We start from the raw sequence: 22,410 nt of genomic DNA, 5'->3' as shown, positions 1-22,410 counted from the left end.
AACAACTGTTTTTCCTTCCACAAACACATGAATGCCCCCTACATGTGCATGGTGCTATGAGGATCTAGAGGTACAAAGATCAATATAATACCATCCTTTCTCTCAAAAAGTTCACATGGTAGTAAGGGGAGAAAGAAATTTAATCCAGGATTTATAATACCGTGTAATAAGTGCTAGTCTAGAGACATTTCCAAAGGAATATGGAAGCACAGAAAAGGGACAACAGTTTTCCCTAAAGTTGAGGCTTCTTAGAGCTTCTCAGAGATGACATTAGATATGGGTCTGGACAAATAAATAGGAGGAGTCCACCAACCAGAGAAAAGGGGGGAAATTTTCAGCAGAAAATGCAGGCATGGAGATATTAAAAAAAAAAATTAAGGGGACAGAATAATTCAATGTCGATAACACAGGCTACAAGGTGAGAAGTGGTCTTAGACAAGCCAGAAAGACATTGGGGCCAGGTTATGGCTTTGAAAGGAGGTAGGGCTTTAATCTTGAAATGATGGGAACCACCAGAAAATTTTAGAAGAAAAGTGGCATAATCAGACCCTGGCCTCAAAAATTTACAGTCTAGTTGAACAGATAAAACTGAAGCACAAGAAACAATTCGTGTTTCAAGATAATGTTTAAATCAAAACTGATACCGACTATAAGATTTGAGGTTATTAGGAACAGTTCCTGAGAAAAGGTGCCATTAAGGTAGACCAAAAAGAGCGAAGAGAATCCGGAGGATTTCATTCAGCGATAGCGGCAGAAGCAAAGATGCAGGATTATCAGAAAGTAATAAACAGTCTGACCCGCTGAGAACGGGAGTGGAAGAGAATGAGGGGTAAGCTGCACTGGAAACAGGAACCAGCTCATGAAGGAGCTTGAAGAGGAATCTGTGCTCGCTGCGACAGGCAGAAAGACCCCGGGTAGGGTCTTCTGTAGAAAGCTCATATGATGAAAGCAGTATTTTAGGAAAACTTCATCTAGTTAGGATACTTTGGAGGTGAAAAAACAGGAGCGAGGCTGGTAGACTCACAGCAATGGTAGTAAGAAAGGTACAATACAGGAAAGGCATTCCAAAGGGGGAAACAACTGAGTGACACATTGGATATAAGGGTATAAGAACTAATCAGAGAGGACGCCAAGGTTCCTGAGAAATGACACAATACGATATCACTGACAATAAGTTAACTTGGGAATAAGAGTTCTTTGGGAGATAGCCATTTCTAAGCCACTTAGTATAAGAAGCACACTTCCTTATTGATAAGGACCCAATATTCTAAAACTTGGTCTCTTTCTTTTCCTGCTGCGATTTTACATTATAAAATAAAGCCACTGTGGTAAAATGAAAACAACACAGCCACTGTGGTAAAATGAAAACAACACAGCCACTGTGGTAAAATGAAAACAACACAGGAGTTGGAGCCAGACCATCCTGGCTTATAGCCTGTCTCTACATACCAGTTTCTTTGGGAAAATTATTTACTTTGCTCAAGCCTCAGGCATAATGATTTCAAACCTTGAGATTGTTATGAGGATCCAATGAAATATGTAAGATTATGCACATATGACAGGTGCTTTGTAAAGTTTGGTTCTCTTTCTCTAAGCACAATTTTTTAAATATATGGTACAACCAGAAGAAAGAAATGCACCCATCTGTGGTTGCTCCAGTTATACCACGTATTACTAGGATATATAGTTGTTGGCTTTTAATTTTTTTAAATGTTTATCGAAATTTCCTTTGAAAACACCATCATTTTGAAAATCATGAAGATGCTATTTGCTTTATATTTATGAAAAGTACCTCTGTCATCACTTTTTAAAAATATATATATGTTTTTATTGATTTTACAGAGAGGGAAGGGGGAGGGAGAGAGACATCAATCTGCTGCCTCCTGCACCCCCCCTACTGGGTATCGAGCCCACAACCCAGGCATGAGGCCTGATCAGGAATGGAACTGGTGACCTTTTGGTACATGGGAGGACACTCAACCAACTGAGCCACTCTGGCCGGGTTGTCATCACTTTTAATTTTATCCCTGTGTTCTGAAATCTTCACAAAAAACTTAGGCTGACTTTATAATATTTTTTAATTGTCTTAAATTCTGATTCTTAAATAGATAAGTACTTAGTGAAAGAGATATAGTAAAAGCTGAGTTTGTTATTAGTTTCACATGCATCCTTATGGTTAGTCTGTGTATGTGCAAGCCTGTTTGAGTGTATCTCTCTTTTTAAATTTAAATTGTACCATGCTGTATACATATTTCTGCATTTACTTTCTCACTTAACTGTGTATCTCAGAGACAGTTTCAGATCAAAAGTTAAAGACTCATTCTTTTTAATCACTAAATAGTATTCCTTTGCAAAGATGTATCACAACCTATTTAGCTTGACCAACTTACTTTAAACAACACTACTGAAGACTATTGTTTCATGAGCCTAATAGAAATATTCCTATGAAAACTTTTTATTTTTCTCAATGAGTTTTCTTGTCTTACTAAATAAAAACAAAATTTTGCCCTACAACTAAATTTAAATTTTCTTATGTTTCTTTATCATTTTATTTTCCCTTTAAAACAGTAGAACCAAACATAATCATTAGCCACTTTTAATATCGTTATTTGTATCTCTCTACCATAGGGTAAGTAGTTGGAAAAAAATTACTGTAATTCCTTGCCTGAAATTTTTTTTTGGGGGGGTCACTTTAAAAGATAGTACTTTTAAAATATGAATTCCATTTGTGATCCACTTTATATTTTTTAAAGTTACCTTTTGAAGGTTTTCTTGCCCATGATATTAGGACTTTACAGTAAGCAGTTGATTTGTACTCCCCCCATCATAAAGGAGTTCTTTGGCAACATGATTTCAATAGTCTATAAAAGGACCTTCTGTTTGATAATGAGTAGATGCCAAAGGCCTGCCCCTAGGTGGATTATAGCATTCCTTCGTCATAAAGCAATGAATTGAGGTTTTCTGAGTAGAGATGGGGTTCGCTTTATTGAATAGTAACTGTAACACGGTGAGAGGGGAAAAAAGCTCATATATTGCCAAAAATTAACCTATAAGTCACTTCTAACCAGTTATTCTACAGGCTAACACAATTTTTACTTAGAAAGAATTCCACTAGAACCAAACTGCCATGTACTGCCATCGAAACATATTCATTGACGGTGGTTTTGCTTTCCTAGTCCTCGATCTGGCCCACACAGATGTGAGGGTTCAGTAAAGCTCTTTGCATCTTGTCTCCTTAAGTAAACAATAATTTTGCTTTGTTCTTTACTCAGCCACTGTTAATGTGACAGTATGCTTTTCTCTCTTGATAGCCTCAAGGCTATTGGAAATTTTAATAAAAAAAGAGAAACCAAAACGTTTATTATAAAATTCATTCATATTTCCAACATATAAATGCCACCATGTAGCAAGCACATACCTGCTGTGTAATTAGAAATCTCTTAAATTATTTTTCCCCTCTTCTCTGATTAGTACCTTGGAATCTCAGTGTAATACATGCCACTGTGAGTAAAGTTAATGAGTCAATTAGTCACGAGGGAAATAGTTCAAAAGTCAAAGAATAACATGGGATCAGACAGATAAAAATGCCTTGCTTCAAGGACTTACATAGCTAAGAGAGAAGAAAGAACTCAGCTTGTACCTACAGGTTTCTTTTCATCATGAAATAGATAACTCTAGCTAGAACACTGACCTGACCATGCGCTGGGTCCTAAGGCTCAAAAGTAAGCAAAGTAGCCTATTCAGAGTAATCTTACATCAGCCCTGGGCCAGGTCCTCGAGGGAGAGCTAAGAGTCAAGCCAGGGACTCTAAATACCAGTATCAAGTCGCAAGGAATAGAAGTGGATTCTTTAGTGGGAAACAGAGCCAAGTCAAGATCCAAGTGAACATAATTAGAAAGTAGGAAGGGTAAAAGCTAATTGCTGCAAATACATGTTTTGTGGGTATATGGTTACTTCAGTACCTCAGATTTGTTTAAAAGTACAGAGACAGGTGAGCTAGAAATTGAGTAGATTTAAGGTAAAAAGAGTGACTACAAGGGCAGAATATGAAGCATTGTGCCTCTAAGAAAAGTGACAACAGAGATCCTAGATAGATGTTTTAAACTTACTCCAACTTAACTGAAACATATATGAAATTGTGTGTTTTTACTTGATAATAATTTATACCCTGAAATTTCTTCATATTATAGTAAAAACTAGCAGAATATTTGAACAGATATTCTAAATAGGCTGTATTCAGTGGCTGCTCTGTGGAAGAGGTACCACAAAATGAAAAAAAGTAAGGAAATTCTTATGCTGCAGAGTTTAAATCTATAGAGGAGAAATTTGTTCCATTTTAATCCCTTAAGAATCATGGTAGTTAAATGTTCACCTGGAAAAGCAACAATAGGAATCCTACTCAGAGAACTTTCTACTAGAAAGTTACCTGGGAGGTTCCCGGGAGAGTTCTTAGACATTAGGCCTAGTTGTTGTGAAGTACTAACAAGGTAATGTATGTAAAAGCATCTTGTAAGTTGTAAAGTACCATATAGATGTTAGTTGTTACATCCTCAGAATCCAGTGCCCTCCAGGCCTCTTGCCAATCTTTCAACCCAACCCATTTCTTTCTCTGGTTTCCATATTCCTATTAATAGCATTTCCTTTTTCAGTCTCTCAGACTAATTCTAATATTCTTTAGGGCATTTCGCAAATCACCCCTCCTTCATGAAGTCTTTCTTGACTCTCCAGCAGCCACATGTACCTCACTTTGTGTCCCCTTCCCTGCATTGCGCTGATGTTCAGTTTGGGGCTTTTGTTTTGTTTATTTGCATACATTTGTTTCTGCTATGATACCACAAACGTGTTCTTAAAACCTCACATTCTGCAAAATCACGCATTAAATATAAACAAGGGTTATGGTCTATATAATTTTTTTTTTAAAGAAAAAAAATTATGTAACTTTGTAAGCAACGCCCAATAAAAATGATAACAATCCTAATAAAAATACTAGCGCTGTTAAATTTCCACTGGCATTTGCACCTAAAATATAGTCAGTCCATCCTTCAGGGGCCTTATTCACGGTGCTCATGTTTTATTCTTCAAAATATAAGTCTCAAAAATGCTTGCTTCTCACAGAGACTATTTTCATCAAAATTAAAAATGCAATATGGGGATGTCAATTAGCTTTTGGTGGTCGTTTCGGTTTGCTTTTTAACACAAAGAACTAGCTTTGCATCCTTTTCACCTGCACTTGTCCTTTCCCCAAACAGCTTAATGTAGTGGGAAGTACAGTTGTTCTTCAAGCTACAAAAACAGCTATTTCTTGCAGAAAACACTTCTGTGGCATTTTTATGTTTTTTTTTCCTTGATATATTGGTAAAGCTTCCTCTTTAAAGAGGAAGCTTGTCCCAGGTCTCTTCTAAATATTAATATGCTGGAAAAATTACATATAAACCAATATGCCTTCTGTGTTAAACTGACACCATTTCCATATTTACCAATCTCACTGAGCTAAAGTACATTAAAGACGCATGCTTTGTAGCAGAATGGGCTATACTTTTTTAAATCCCCTCCGCCCCATTATCTGTGAACTCACCGAGGACAGAAACTGTTTCTAACTCATCCTCTGTATCCCCTCCAGTGCCTGGCATAGTGTCTTACACTTAAATGAGGCTCAAAAAGTATTTTTGGCTTGAATTAATTTGTTCTGCATAATAAATATAAATCTATATTTATCCCTTAGTGTGAGGATTGATAAAACCTAAACATGATTTCCTCTAGCTTTCTCTGCTGTCAGTACCTGCCCTGTGAAGATCATAAGTATTCAATTTAAAGATTACCTGCTGTTTACATACTCATATCCCTGTAAACAGTGTTGATACATATTGTTACATCTGATGCTTCTTGGAGATTCAGAGCAGTTCTCCTGTGTAAAATTCTACCAATTTGTCTCCATTTTTTCACTGGTCAGTCACTAAGAGAAAACAGTAGAATTTTGCAAGTCAATCGGTCAGTTCTGTTATGTACTGTAGTGACTAAGGTGGTGGAAATAGTATATGTTGTTCCTTTCTTACATAAGACCTTGGACCATCTCATCAAAGGAAAGAAAAGAACTATGCATAGTTAATTCATGTTTGTCCTAAAGCAACTACAATGGGAATTTGTTTCCCTATTTGATTCTTATCTTAGGCTAAAGACATCTCATTTTCTACAGTTGAAACAGTTGCTAAACCTGCGACCTGTACATTGCCATAGTAGTTATCAGTCATGAACTCAGATGTATCACTGCTATTCAATAATTATTAGATCTGAGATATTATACAATGTCACTCAAGTGAAGAGGGGATAAATATCAGTTCTCTGCTATCTTTCTTCAGAATGTAAAGAGGCTCCTGCAAAACCCCAAAGTGACAGAGTTCGATGCTGCCCGCCTGGTCATGCTCTATGCACTGCATTACGAGCGACACAGCAGTAACAGCCTACCGGGCCTGATGATGGACCTCAGGAATAAAGGTGTTTCTGAGAAATACCGAAAGGTAACCAAACATACGTTAATCCCACCAAACAGGAACCAGCTTTATTATTATATTCTGACTGACAAATGATGTCATACATTTTTATCCACAGAAGTGTGTAATTCTGTTCTCCTGTGTCTTCATTTCCTTAATAAAGTTATTTTCTTATGAAATGAGTTTCCTGATCCCCAAGCAATAAGGGTGTTTTCTCTCTCAATAGCTTGTGTCTGCAGTTGTTGAATATGGTGGGAAACGAGTCAGAGGAAGCGACCTCTTCAGCCCCAAAGATGCTGTGGCTATTACCAAACAGTTCCTCAAAGGACTGAAGGTATGACATGTCTGTGCTGTCCTAAGTGAACAGCAATCAAGACCCCTGGGGCTGCGAGTGAATGACTATGGTCAAAGTAACTCCCGGCTTGCTACTGATTTAGAACTATGTCAACGAAGTGAAATTAAAGCAGACATCCTCCCGAAAGCTTTACAGTGCATTCTGTATTGGAGCACATCAGCATTGGACCAAGTAGCTGAGCAGGCAATAGCGAGCTATTTCCAGGAAAACCCATGCAAGAGTGAAAAGACGGATAGTTCTGTTAGTCATCGCTATTTTACTCCATTTGCTTATAACTTAAGATTTGTTAGGTAGTTTTTCTTTGAAGGAAAATAAAAATAAAGCAAACAATTGTAGATCTTTTAAAATGCTGGCTGGTGTGGCTCGGTTGGTTGGTCCCATGCACTGAAAGGTCGCTGGTTCACTTCCTAGTCAGGGCACATGCCGGGTTGTGGGCTCATTCCCAGTAGGGGGTGCAGGAGGCAGCCGATCGATGTTTCTCACATCTATCTTTCATCTCTCCGTCCCCCTTCCTCTCTCTCTAAAAATCAGTAAAAACATATTTTAAAAATACTGATCTATTGCCCTAGCCAGTGTTGCTCAGTGGTTAGAGCATGGGCCTGAGAACCAAAGGGTCTTGGACTCAATTCCCAGTTGTGCTCCTGTAGGGGCATGTGCTGGAGGCAACCAGTCAATGTCTCTCTCACCTGAGGGTTTCTCTTTTTCTCTCTCTTCCCCTCTTTCCCTCCCTTGATCTCTCTCTCTCAAAATCAGTGGAAAAAATAGCCTCCGTTGAGGATTGACAAAAAATAAAAATAAAAATACTGACCTACTTTCTTAAAATGGTCAAAAATTAGTTTTAATCTGCTATCCTTTCTTATGTTTCCTAAAATTTTTTCACTTTCCTGAGTGTGTCCTTTTTTACATAATCTTTTTCTTTTATTTGTTCTACCTGTCATATAACATTTTCACAAAAAGATGAGAGTCAGTGAATAGATGCAAAAGGAGTTAAGCACTTTCATTTTTAAAATTTCTTTATAATAGCTAGCCTTAAATTACAGTGTTATTATGAGATTGGAACATTTCTAATTGGTGAATATAATTTTTTAAATTATTTAACCCTAAAATTCCTATTTGACTCTATCTCATGAAATCTCTATAGAGTGCATGTTCTTTTCTGATAAGAATATCATAAACTGCTATATTGCAAGTTTCCCAAAAATGACATAAGAACTATTTTCTCCTGTCTTAGGGAATAGAAAATGTATATACTCAGCATCAACCTTTCCTCCATGAGACCCTGGACCATCTCATCAAAGGAAAGCTTAAAGAAAACCTGTACCCATATCTCGGCCCCAGCACACTCAGAGACAGGTAAGATATAGAGATATTAATAATAAAAACAAGAAACACTAAGAAAATAGGAAATTTAGAGTCATGTAAGGGACAACTCCATTATATCATTTTACTCCTCCTTCCCCTGTTGTTTCAGTTCTAAGATTCTTTTGGTTTTACATGTGTTAAGATTAGATACAAATTCACCTGCTAAACCTGAAACATTACTTCTTTTGGAATAAAGAAACAAGTGTTTTGGAACAACCCAAATACTTACATTCTGTCCTTTAGTATCAGACTAGTTTGCTTATGCCATTTAAGGTTCAGTTCCATGGCACCTAACATTTGGAGTTTCAAACATGAAAGCCAAAAATAGATTTGCTGCTTGATTGCCAGCTGGAGCAGGTGGTTACTATTTTTGGTAAGAACTGGACTTTGCCAAATGTGGCCAGCATACAAACTGAGACCTAATTAACAAAGGTCATTTGTCACACAGAAGAAAAGGACGGCTTTCTTTTGGGGCATTAACTGAAGGAAGCAATTAATTGTCATTTTAATCCAGTGGTCTGTTTTAATAAAAACAAACCCTGTCAGAACAGCTTACTTAGGCCACCTTGAAATTTTAAATATACGCAAATTCTACCTAGTTATAAATTCTATTTTTGTGTATTTTTTATTGGGACCACATGTTATAAAGAACCTAATATACATAGCTGAATCCTATTGGATGGATTGATGTGAAAATTGTTACTGTTGGTAAAATGCTTCTATAATTTCAGCTAGTCATAATCTAAGAGCCTTGGAAGAATAGTGTTTTATAAATATAATTAATTTCTGGAAGGAGAAAAATGTTTTGAGTTACTTAGATGACTTTTATATGATATATTTTTTCATTTTATTCCTTAAAAAAAAACACACTATAATTTGGTAACAGAACAGAAAAAAAAATCTTAAAAAATCTGGGGTTAAATTCTGAGAGTACACTCACTCAGATAAAATGTTTAAGGACCTTGGCATCAAGGTTCAGAAATGTCAGCTAAGTAGGAAGAATCAAAACCAGCCCAAAGCTAGTCACCTCTCTTAGAGGCTTGAAAAACAGCGTAACTCCATTCAATAGCCTTCTGATCGCTATGATAAAAGTAAAAATACTAATTTTCTTATGAATTTTATGTAAGAATTACTGAATAAAAAATTAGCCATTTATTGCTAAAGGGACACCGTAGACCAACAGAAGAGTATGTTGTGTATGATTAGGTCATGACAGCAAACCTTTCTAATCTGGGGGATTCGTTTTTCCAAACAAAGCTCAAAGTGCACATTTGTTCTCAGCATCTGTTAGCATTTGTCGATATTACATAAATACATATATAGTTAATAATACAGTTGCTTCATCCTTTATATAACGAATATTTATTGAGTGCCTTCAATATGTCAAGAACTGTTGTAGATGCTGGGGAAATAGAAGCGACAGGAGACAGGTACCTGCCCTCAAGGAACTTACATGAAGGAGACAGACGGTAAACTAATAAGCAAATAAAGGATATAACTTGGATGAGATAAGTACACTGAGGAAATAAATAGGGTAATATGCTACAAAGTAACTTCATAAATGTGGGGAAGACTACTTTAGATGGAGAGAATCTCTCTGAGGAAGTGATATTTAAGATGAGTTTTGAATTATAAGAATCAATTACATAATAATGATGAAATCAGTTAGTTAGAAAGAAGTACTTTTTCACATTTGCACAAATTTAGTAGAATCTTGTCGCAGCCACTCATTTTTGTTTCTGTAAAAGCAGCAGTCCTTTTTCATTGGCCTTGCCTACAGTAAATGCTCATAAAGTCTTTACCATCTGTAAATATATGAAAAATCTTGAATTTTAGCCGTAAGTGTAACAAGGGAAAAATAGTTATGGAAATTTTGTCCTTACATTAAGATAACTTGCACTCACAGCTACCATCCGTAACGTTCTTTCCCTCTTTAGTCATACGAAAATACTCTGGCACCTTCAGATCATCAGACTAAGGACAGTGTTCTCTGGCTATGCTAGAACCCCCTTGAGTTTATTCCTTCCCAGTTCCTGTCTTTCTTTCCGTAAGAGCCAGATGTACTCTTGAGGCAGGTGATGGGCAGAGGACAGCTATAGAGAAGCAACACCATTTTCCAGGACAATCCTTATTAGTCTGCTCAGCTGCTTTTTGAATAATTGACTTACCAGATCAGGAGCTCAAAACAAAAGTATCATTGTCCGCTCCCTCTCATCAGTCACTGTACCCTGGCAGGGAAGAAGCTCCCCTCCCATCTTCTTAATGAAACAATCTGTGCAATTCATGAGTATTTACTCAAGATAAACTGCATAACAGGTCTCAGGCTAGAGTTCTCCTTCAACGTAAAGAACATTCCTTATTGAATCTTTCTGTAAAAAAAATACTCATTCTCTGAAAATATGTATAATTTCATTTCAGTTTGAGAATTTCATTATTTCTGAACACAGTAACTGTTTTTTCCCACTTAGGCTGACCCCTAGGTAGTTACAACATAAACCAAACTATTGGTAGTGTGTCCTCTATCTCCTTGACAGCACATTCTTATAACATTGGATTTTTTTCACCACAGAACTAATTCTTTACACCCTTTAATGAATCTCAAACTAGTTGTGACTGTGCTTTAGAAGCCATTAATTATCTCATTGGAACTCCTAGTACTAATGTAGTGGAAGGAATTAAAAATTTACTTCCTTAGAAATTTAGTGTTAAAAAGAAACTTTGTATATCAATGAGGATAATACTGTAATAAAAGTTATAGGGTCTCATGTTAGTTTTTAAAATTACAGCCAACTGTAATTTATTCGATCCCTTTTCTTATGAAATATGTCCCTCTGCATCCTGACAAGAATTGAACTTGAGTATTAGCTGTTCATATTCCTCTTCCTCTTCTGTAGAAATATTAGTGTGAGTTAAATAGTGTTATCAGTTGGAGAAAAATAAGAGAACCTGTATTTTGCCTGAATATTCAGTCCCCAAATAATTGAGAGTTCATCACACTTGGTAGAAAAATATTTCTATCATAATCATACAACTCTTCCTAAGCGGATGACCTTTCTCAGCAAGAAAAAAGCTGGCCAGTAACTAGAGGCAAAACCTGGATAGTGTAGAAAATTTTAGTTATTCATGGACAATGGTGGTAATGCATTCCTGTAAGTTTATGAAGAATCTCTGGGGTGTGAAGCACCAGATTAATATTGGATTAATAACTTAGACAAAACACTCATATTACTTCTTTGAGCTACTAAAAGAAATCATGCACATTATAGATCAGAGAAATCTAATTGCCATATATGTGTGTGTGTATACATATACACATACATGTATATATAAAATATATATATAAACAGGCAATATCACTGAAAGGATACATAAGAGACAAGAAATAACATTTGTCTCTAGGGAGAAACTGTGGTACAAGAGGACTGAAGTGAGAGGGAAACTAACATTTCTTGCAGTATACTCTTTTGTATTTTATACCATGTGCAAACATTTATCTAGTCAAAATGGGATAATTAAAAATAACAAAAAATATAATTGTAGTGTATAAAATAATATGTGACTCTTAAAGCATTGTGGTGCCAAATACATTGTTTCAGGTAGGTAGTCTTCAATGAAGCTTATTTTGTCTTTAAAAAAAGTTACTTTAGTGTTTCAGAGGTATGATTTTAAGTTCCAGGTTCACATAGAAATGTCATAATTGACTCTAATTAATTGCAAAATACTATCTCTTCTGTATTGGGAGCCTTTCATTGGGTATATACAATTCAGAGACTATCTGAATGTTTTTAAATAGACACAGTACCTGATTCTGTTGCCACGAAGTCCAACAGGACTCTCTTACTTAATTCCTTCAAGGTTTTTTTGGTTTTTTTTTTGAAAGAGAGAGCTAAACGGAAAGGAAATGTAGACAAACATGATTTATACATAAGCATGTATATCCTTCAATAAAAGATGTTTCTATTTAGTTTTGTGCTCTAACTTCCAAAATGGGTGCCTCTGTTTGATTTAGTTTTAAATAATGTCCAGTAAGTGATTTAACAAAAGTAATTGCCTACTAAGGTTAAGTAACTGTATCTTCTTTTGATGGCATGAAAAAAGAAAAACAAGGCAAACTTTAAATAACAGTTTTGAAAATTATATGATCTCCTTCTTGTTGATATCTCCAGAAGGAGCTAACAGGAGGACCTATCACTTTTGTTATGAAGCTATTTTGATAAAGATTGAAACACAGGAAAACTACACAGTGCTACCCAAATGAGGCTAGTGACTGAGCTGATGTGTCAGCATGTCCAGTATCAAAACGACACTCATGGGTTTTTTGTTTCTTTCTTTCCTCGGTTTCTTTTTCTTGGTTTATAAAAGGATTCAAGAACAAAGACTTTAAAAAAGAGGTGGCGTTCCTAGAAGCGTCATTAATTTCTGTGTTGCGTTCTTTTTTTACATTCAAAATACTAAATGTTTCTAGTTTCCATGGTATGGGACATCCAAATATACCAGTAGTTTCCAAAACACTCTGAAGTCCTTGGACAGAGGCCATTGTAATAACATTGTACTAAATATTTGACAAAGCTCTTACACATGAAGAGAGATGTGTAGTACAAACCTAAGTTACTGTTGTATTGATAATCGTGTCACAGTGAAGTACTCTGCAGCCGCTTGAATATAAAAGAATATTTCTACATTTGGTTTCCAGCAAACACTATTGTGCTATTCTGAAATCCACAGCACAGAAATTATAAGACATCCGCTCATAAACAGAAAGCAAATCACTATTCAGCATTTCTTGCTCTGTTTCCTGCCAATTTCAGATAATTAAAACTTTTTTTAGACCTTTTATTCTATTCTGCTTTAATTATGCTTCCTCCACCAAAAAAGAGAGATTCAAAAATTAAAACTGTGTATATAATAGTAACAACAAATATTTGCCTTCCCCCCCCCATCCTTTGATATTAAATGTCTCCATTATTGCAGACCTCAGGATATCATTGTGTTTGTAATTGGAGGAGCCACCTATGAAGAAGCTCTAACAGTTTATAACCTGAACCGTACCACTCCTGGAGTGAGGATTGTCCTGGGAGGAACCACAGTGCACAACACGAAAAGGTAGGGGAGAGCTTTCAGCCCTACAACTCTGTCTTTCCCAGAGAGTAAAGCTTAAATTCCCTTTATGTAGGAAAAGTAAGGTCAATGCTGACCAAACTGCTGAAGACCAAAGTACATCATCAGTTCATAGACTAATTTAGAGTTTGTGTGAGATGAAAGATCTATACTCCATGAAGTTCATAAATCACTTAATTAGGTCAAAGACCTGAAAAGTAAGGACCTGCCTGCACTTGTTAACAATTTATATTTCCTATCTATGTTCAGAGAAGGGGAAATCTAATTGCCACTTTGAAAATACCTAGATATAATGGTATTGAATTCTGTGAGTTTCTCTATTTTGTTGATTAATTATTTTCGTTCAGTAAGTATTTAGTAAGAAGAATACAAAGAGAAGATAAAGATTCTATCTCAAGTAAGTCATTGTCTGTTAGGAAAGAATAAACATAAAAAATAAGTGCCCTGGCCTGTTTGGCCCAGTGACTAGAGCATCATCCTGCGGACTGAAGGGTCCCGGATTCAATTTCAGCCAAGGGCACATACCTCAGTTGCAGGCTCGATCCCTGGCCCCAGTCAGGGCGCGTGCTGGAGGCAGCCAATCGATGTGTCTTTCTCACAAAGATGTTTCTCTCTCTCTCTAGTCTAATTTGAGGTGTGCTACAAGTATAAAATACATACTGGATTTCAAAGACTTAGTACACTGAGATTGCCTTTTCTGTAAATTAAAACAAAATCTTAGCTGTAGACAAAACCAAAAAGTAAAGAATGGAAAATTCTTTCCTTCCTCCCCTGGCATATTTCCAAAAATGCATGTAATTTTCGGTGAAAGAATAGGGTCTGTGTATTAGTAAGCTTCATCTTAAGCCATCTAAAGCCAGATACATATGTCATCTTACCATATATATATATCAACTTACCATTCACTGTTATTATTGAAGCTGCTCTTTCTTAAGTACCTTATTTCTTTAAAACAGGTCCTTTGTGACAATATTTTCAGTGACTCTAGCACTGGTCGCAATGAAATAGAGTTCTACAGGCCTTCTGCACTTACATGATTTGTTTCTATAGGGAGGGCCTGTTCTGATTAGGTGTAATTGTGATTATCTTTGTTTAGATTTAAACACTATTTAAAATAGAAGGTGCGTATTTGCTGCTAAAACACCAAGGAACTTTGCAGAAGCTAGTTATCTCCTACACAAAACAAGACTGTAGACTCCTGGATACAGAGAACAGACTAACAGCTGTCAGAGGGAAGGGGGTGGGGGCTGGGTGAGAGGGTGAAGGGATTAAGCAAAGGAAAAAAATGAGACTCATGGACACAGACAACAGTATAGTGATTGCCAGAGGGAGCGGGGGGAGGGGGAGGAGGAGCAGTATAAAGTGGGGATAAATAGTTATGGATGATTTGACTTGGGGTGGAAAACACACAGTATAATATACAGATGATGTACTGCAGAATTGTATGCCTGAAACCTGTATAATTTTATTAACCAATGTCACCCCAATAAATTCAATTTACAAAAAGAAAAGAAGTTCATAGCTCTTCAGCCAAGTTTATTTAGCTATGAATGTAACTGGAGAGACAGGAAGTTCGGAGGGAAGAAACTAGGATCCTTAATGGAAATTAAATGGTTCACACACAGAAAGTTTGTAATCCATTCTCTTGCTGGGTTGGATTGGAGACATGTGTCTGTGACACTTTCAAAAGAAGGCAGGTGATCTGTACTAATCTCCTAAGCATGTTAATGATAGATGCAGCAAACAGACTCATAGTATTTGCTAGCTGGAAGTCCCTATCTGTGGAATATTATTAGGATGTGCCTAATTGTCTAACATTGTTTTTAGTAAACAAACCTGATTTATGAATGGCTCCCTGCAAATTGTGTAAACTATATAACTATCTGTTATAATCTGCTGTGCATGAATCTCTGTATTACTTAGATTCTTAAAATTCAATAAAATTTGATACTGTGTAAGAAAAAAAAGAAGCAGCTTATTACCTCCTTAGCAACATTCTTAATAAAATTGCCTTCTGAATAAAGAGAGGCAGTCAATATTTTCTTCTCTCTCTGTAGCCATATAAAGTTTAATATGAATTTTTTATTGCTTTCCCTTCTCCTTTGGTACATAATACAAAGAAATGAAAGAAGTAACTGATTACAGGGATCTCATTAAGGCATAACTTTCATGCTTTTTTGAAGACAGAGAAGCTGCCCTGAAAAAGGACCTGGGTAATGGGTTCCGTAGTGCCTGCCCTAAGCACTTAGCCCATTTGCCTCTGGGGTCCATGCAGGTTTGCAGTGTGCAGCTGCTGTCTCCTGTCTCAGTATTTGCACTTTTTATGGAATTACTTCCCTCCCCGCTTACAACTTTTCATTTGTCTCATTAATCATACTGGCCTAATATATCCTAAATTAAGGAGGAATAAGTCAGATTTCAGTTTCTAGGAATTATATCTGACATGAATTCTGTAGCACCACAGATACTTTCACCAACATCTGTGTGGAAGAGTCAGAAATCATATTGCATAGTTATGAGTTCTAGAATAGATAAATATTTATTGAACAAATGAGAACAGCATAAAGTCAATAATTTATTCATTCCTCAAATATTTACTGATCATTGGGATACCTCTGACTAAAACAAAGATCCTAACCCTCATGCAGCTTACATTTTCATGCAAAAGGAGACAGAAATAAACAATAAACTTAATAAATAAGTATGTGTGATAGCAAATCAGAAGGTGATAACACCATGGGAGAAAATAGCAGAGCAAGGGATATGGTCAGTGCACAGGGAAAGTGGGGGTGAGTCACACTAACCAGTATGATGTTAGGAAAGGCCTCATTAAGAAAAGATTTGAGCAAAGACTTGAAGGAGGTGAGGGAGTAAGCCAAATAAGTGGGGAAAGAGCATCCCAGGCACAGCAGAGCTGTGTCCTAAGGCAGGATCATGCGGTGTGTCCAAGGAGACTGGAGAGTCTGGGTTACATGAGCCAGAGGACAAGTAGAGGGAGATGCAGTCAGAGGCGTCTGGGCCTGGTCATGGAGGGCCTTACAGACTTTGTGAGGACTGGTTTTCACTAGAAGTTAGAGAGCATTGTAGGATTTGGGTCTTTTTTTAACAGCTTTATTGAGATATAATTCACATATCATATAATTCACCCCTTTAAAGTATACAATTCAGTGGTGCTTTTTCATACATTCATAAATATTTGCAGCCATCACCCCAGTCAATTTTAGAACATTTTCATCACCTGAGAAAGAATTGTCTTCCCCCACCCAGCCCTAAGCAACCTCTAATCTACTTTCTGTCACTGTAGATTTCCCTGTTCTGGACATTTCATATAAATGGAATCATATAACATACAGTCTTTTGTGTTTTCTTTACCTTAGTAAAGTGTTTTCATGGTTCATCCATGTTGTAGCCTATATCAATGCTTCATTTCTTTTTATGGCTGAATAATATTTCATTGTATGCATTTACCATATTTTCTCTACCCATTTGTCAGTGGTGGACATTCGAGTTGTTTCCACCTTTTGGCTGTTACCAATAATGCTACTATAAGCATTTGTGTACAAGTCTTTGTGTGTATTGTAGAGTTTTGAGAACAACCATGAATGCCTACCTATATTTTAGCAAGATCACCCTGGCTATCAAAGCTAATATGAATTAAAAGAAGTATTATTTCTCTTAAATGTTCAAAATGAACCTGTGTTATTGTAAAAAAAGCAAGTTCCTAGATGTATTTAAATGAACTATACCCATTATTTATTCACCTACAGTAGACTGAGCTGTTACTCTAGTTGTGTTTCTGATGCACATGATCCTACCTTGCAAATAAATGAGCATCCTGGTTTGGGTTTTGAGCTAGCTTGCCTATCACTTCACAAGTTAATCAATATTAAAGAGTTCTAGTCCCTGCTGGCAGCAATTGACACATTAAGCTAGCTGTGTGAGCTGAGAGGCCAAGAAACAGATCCATATGGATGGAATTGTCCTTCCTGGAGAAGAAATCCCTCTGCCTTCTCGAAATTCAGGCTAGAGGTGGAGAAGAAAGGGGAGGCGAGGTGAATTGTTAGCCGGTGGCGCTGTCGGTGCGAAGCCCTGCCTGACCTGTAGGTGAAGAGAGCTGCCGTCTTCAGGGCTGTCAGTTCAGTACATCTTAAGACTTTTGACAAGGAGGAGGGTGCATCCTGCTAGAAAGTGACTCTAGATCAGCAGTCCTCTCACTACCAGATTCCTTTCAGGCCAGCCATAGTGACTGCACGTAGTAGGTTCTCTGTAATACTGCTGGATTCAGTAAAACCCTCATTAGCTCTAAGCCTGCACAATCATTAAGGGTCCCACTTTTCAGTTATTTTCTAAGTAGCAAAGACAAATGAAGAAAAAGAGGCTTTCCCCAAAGTAATTCATAGTTATTTCATTTAAAAAATTAAATGTAAAAGTAAAAACCATTCATAATACCACAACTCAGAGTTAACCACTGTTACTATTTTGGCATATTTCCTCTTAATGTTTTTTCTTTACCTAAAGGTTTTTGAGTTTTGTTTCAAGTTTTGTTTTTGACATAATTAGGATCACATTGTCTATACAGTTTTGTACTTGTTTTTCTCACTTTTAATTATATTGAGAGCATTTTCCCATGTAATTAATAATGATTTCAAATAATCTTCATGGCTATATAATTTCAGTTTTAAGGATGTGTCTTTAACCATTACTATTGGACACATTATTCACAATTTTGTTTGATATAAATAATGCTGCAGTAACATTTTGTATATTGATAAACCCTTATCCCATTTCTGATTACGTCCTTAAGATAAAATGGAGTGAGGCAGTCTCAGATATTGCTAGTAGAAGTATAAATTGCTTTAATATCTCTTCTGGATAGCTATTTGGCACTATGTTTTCAAACATGGCTTCATGGCTCTTATTGCTGTTGAGGTTTTGTTAAGTTTCTTGATTTTTAAGAAGCCCTGTTTCAGGTGATGAAAATGTTCTATATCTTGATTGAGGAAGTGGTTAAACGACTATTAACATTTGTCAAAATCATCAAACAATATACTTAAAATTGGTAAATTTTATTGTCTATGAATTATATCTCAATAAAAATTTACAAAAAACCACCAAAGTACTGTAGTACCAAACTGATACTTTTTCCTTGATGTAGTCAGAAAGATAAAAAACCAATTTAAAGGAATAGTTTCTCACTATGTAATTCTGTGTTATTTAATGCCATGCCCTGAAACCACCTGATATTAGCTGGTGTTATGAGTTGCATGCTTTGAGAAACACTGATCCATAGCATTTCCTAAGAGGGGGGTTATGATGATTCTAAGAACTAAAATTTATTTAGCACATACTACATGCTAGACACTGTTTTAATACTGTATACTTGTGCTATCCAATAAGGCAGCCACTGCCCACAGTAGCTATCCTACACTTGAAATGTGGCTAGTCTAATTTGAGGTGTGCTACAAGTATAAAATACATACTGGATTTCAAAGACTTAGTACCCCAAAAAGTATAAAATATCTCATTAATAATTTTTTAAAGTTGATAATGTTTTGGATAAATGGGTTAAATCAAATATGCTATTAAAATTAATTTTACGGCCCTGCCGGTGTGGCTCGGTTGGGTGAGCATCGTCCTGTCACTGAAAAGTTGCCAGTTCAGTTCCTGGTCAGGGCACATGCCCAGGCTGCAGGTTCAGTCCCCGGTCATGCATATGGGAAGCAATTGATTGATGTTTCTCACTCTCTCACATCGACGTTTTTCTCTCCCCCTCTCCCTCCCTCCCTCCCTCCCTCCCTCTCTCCCTCCCTCCCCTTCTCCCTTCCTCTCTCTCTAAAATCAATAAAAGCATTTTAAAAATTAATTTTTATGTATGTTTACCTTTTTAATGTGGTTAAAACAATTAATTACATAGCAGCTCACATATGTGACTTGTTTTACATTTCTGTTGGGTAGTGCTTCTTTACCCCATTCAATTGTTTAATTCTCCTAACAAAGTAAATATTTTTATTATTATCATCAACCTTATTTTTCAGATGAGGAAATTGAGGTATAGAGAAGTTAAGTACCTTGTCCAAAGCTACAGAGCTAATAAGTGGTAAAGCTGAAATTGAACTCAGATTGTCTGTTTCTAGTCTCTGGGCACCTAAGCGCTCAGTTGAAATACTGTTTTAGGAGGACCGATCTAGCTATGACTTTTTATATAGCCTTACTTATAAATGTCATTTATAAAGTGGGCAAAATATGTTTTTACCAAGTGGTCAGTATGTGAAGCTTCCTGCCTACTGGGAAATACTGTAAATCAAAGCAGGGGAGAAAGAGTACAAAAGTGAGGAATCATTTAGTTTTGTTTTAAGATTTTTGCCACCCAAAGATAGTTAAGAATGAGATTTAAGATGGTGTTGCTCTTTGAATAAAAATCAACTCGACTAACTAGTGGCAGTTGTTAGTTTCATCATTACCTGAGATGATGCCTAAGTGTTGATCATAAGACAATTCTGACAAAGTAATGTTTGTCAGTAGCATTAATGTTTTCGTAGAGAGTACAACTTAGGGCTTAGAAAACAGTTGGCATTTTTAATTTCTCTAAATAAATTTGAAGCTGGGAGGGGGCTGATTGATAGCATCAACAGGTACTTATAGATTTCTACCTAAACAGGTAACACTAGAAACTTGGACCTTCTCCTGTAACCACTAGTTGGTAGGATCTCTGAATTATTTACAGAAAAATTAGGATCCTGTGACAGAATTTGCATTTCAAAGGAAGAGGAATTCAGAGGAGACTCTTCCTCACTTATGGGCATTTCAGGATCAGTCTTGAAACTGTTAAAACCATCACCATCTTTGTAGAAATTTGGGGGGTGTTTACTTTCCTCCTGTGACCCAAGTATTAGACACCATCGCAAGAGCTGTGATGGAGTGCAGCGCCTGTCACTGGCAGGCATTTACTGAGTGTGACTGTGTGTAGGATTCCGTGCAAGGTGTTAGAAAGATGAAGACATGTTCGATACCTTTAAGGATCTCAATGTCTAATGAGAAAATAGGCATATAAATGAATAGCTCTAATTGGAATTTAACCCATGATTCAGATATACATGTGTCCCCTGATTTTAATTTATTTGTGCACTGGAACATATATTTCTTAAATTAAAAATAGCTTTTCATTACAAAATCAATGCATAATCTTTGTAGGAAAAAAAATTAAATATAGCTAAGCAAAAAAGAAGATCAAAACACCCATGCTGCTGTCATCCCTCCATAGTTGGTCACCATGACCTTTTTCTATTAATGTGTACACACATATTTTTAAATAAAAGGGATTATATGCTCCATGTACTTTCAATGAAAATATATGTCATTTCAAATAACTGAATAGTATTCTATTGTCTGATTGTGCCACAACTTATTTAACCAATCCTCAGTTTGCTGTTCACTCAACAAATACTTACTGAGCACCTACTACATTCTAAGAGCGGTCTTGAGACTAGATACACAGCGGTGAACAAAACAAATGTTGTTTGATAGTCACTTGTTTATAATTTGTCACTCTTATAAACAGCGCTGTAATAAACATCATTTTATATATATGTAACATATATATACTTTATACATTTGTTTAGTTGTTCACTTGTCCAGTCGTTCACTTGGGATAATAACTGAGCATATTCTGTGTCCCAGACAGTCTGCTGATTTCATTACATATATCACCTCATTTAATCTTCATGATCCAAGAGGAGATATTGTTGCGATCTCAATTTTCAAGTGAAAAAACTCGAACATGGAGAAATTAAATAATTTCCCTGGAGTTGTATAGCAAGAAAGTGCAAAGCTGGAATTCAAGCTCAAATTTGGCTGATTCCAGATTCCATGCACAATTAGCAATGTTGAGATGAAATTGCTACAACACTTTTAAGATGCTAAATTACCAATTTGCTAGCCAGAAAAGTTCTACCAGTTTATACTCTTCACACCATGCCCTTGCCAACACTGTGGTTAGCTGCTCCTGATTCTTAAAAATAAACTTAAATTTAAAAATCATCAATTTGTATGGAAAAAGTTAGTTTTAAAAGTTCCCTTCAAGTCAAATGCAGAGGAGAAAAACCAACCGTGAAACTAAAAGAAGAGACCAATAAATGAGAGAGTCAGAAACAAAGAAGAGAGAATTAGAGAGGTAGATACTGTCTGGTTTCAAAGCAGCCTCCAGCTCCAGATTGCAGGTCCGTGTGAGGTGCTATCTCCTTCTTACCTTAGTTCAGTGACAGGCCCGCCCCCACCCCCCCAACCGTCCTGCCATCCAGTATACTTTTTTCTTTTGCCTAAGCTAGTTTGAATGGGTTTCTGTTTCTTGCAGCCAGAACATTGCATTTTAGGAAAATGGTCTCATCTCTTACAAGTCTGCAGGATATACCTTTTTGTCTGTGAGACCCAATACAGCATTTGCACATTTGTTTCAGGATTTCTTGGGTTAAACAAAGTTAAAAATGGAAGGAGAAGCTCAAAAATGCTGTGTAGTGACACAAAAGTGACTCCTTTTGCTTCTTTATATCCTGTGCTTTTTTATGATCTCAAAAAAAATTTCTACATTTTTAAAGTCGTCAGTGTGATGCCACTGGGATTATTAAATAGTAAAGTATCAAGCTGATTATCCTCACCACAGCCCTGAGTTGCCGTTCCTCTGCCAAAACTGTATTACCTTCCCCTACTGAATGATGCATCCATCAGGGCCTGTGTTCTTCCACTCGGGTTATCATTAGAGCTTCTGGGCTAGAATGGGATCTGTTATTTATAAATCACCTTTTGGTACCCTTTGGTCTTTTAAGAGGCAATGTAGCATAGCAGTTAAGAGCTTGGGCTCCAGTGCTCTTAATTAGGATTTTTTAAATCCCAGTTTTGCCATGAATCCACTTGTATGAACTTAGGCAAATTTAACTTTTCTGTGCCTGAGGTTTCTCAGCTGTAAAACAGAGGTAATAGCCCGGCCGGGCGTGATTCAGCGGTTGAGCATCGACCTAGGATCCAGGAGATCGGGGTTCGATTACCGGTCAAGGCACATGCCCGGGTGGTGGGCTCGAGGCAGCCGATCAATGA

At 36.6% G+C, this 22,410-nt stretch overlaps 1 protein-coding gene across 2 annotated transcripts in view; it reads left to right on the top strand.

Moving 5' to 3' along the window:
- Positions 1-22,410, top strand: part of VPS45 (vacuolar protein sorting 45 homolog) — a 41,178-nt gene that overhangs the window by 12,373 nt on the left and 6,395 nt on the right. For both annotated transcript variants that reach the window (XM_016215532.2, XM_016215531.2), the window contains exons 11-14: positions 6,357-6,515; positions 6,715-6,822; positions 8,075-8,196; positions 13,177-13,308. In XM_016215532.2, the coding sequence (XP_016071018.1) occupies positions 6,357-6,515; positions 6,715-6,822; positions 8,075-8,196; positions 13,177-13,308 (521 nt within the window). The remainder of the gene's footprint in view (positions 1-6,356; positions 6,516-6,714; positions 6,823-8,074; positions 8,197-13,176; positions 13,309-22,410) is intronic.

Source organism: Miniopterus natalensis, chromosome 19 (assembly GCF_054644295.1).
Source record: "Miniopterus natalensis isolate mMinNat1 chromosome 19, mMinNat1.hap1, whole genome shotgun sequence".
Taxonomy (NCBI): Eukaryota; Metazoa; Chordata; class Mammalia; order Chiroptera; family Miniopteridae; genus Miniopterus; species Miniopterus natalensis.
This window is presented reverse-complemented; position numbering and strand designations above follow the sequence as displayed.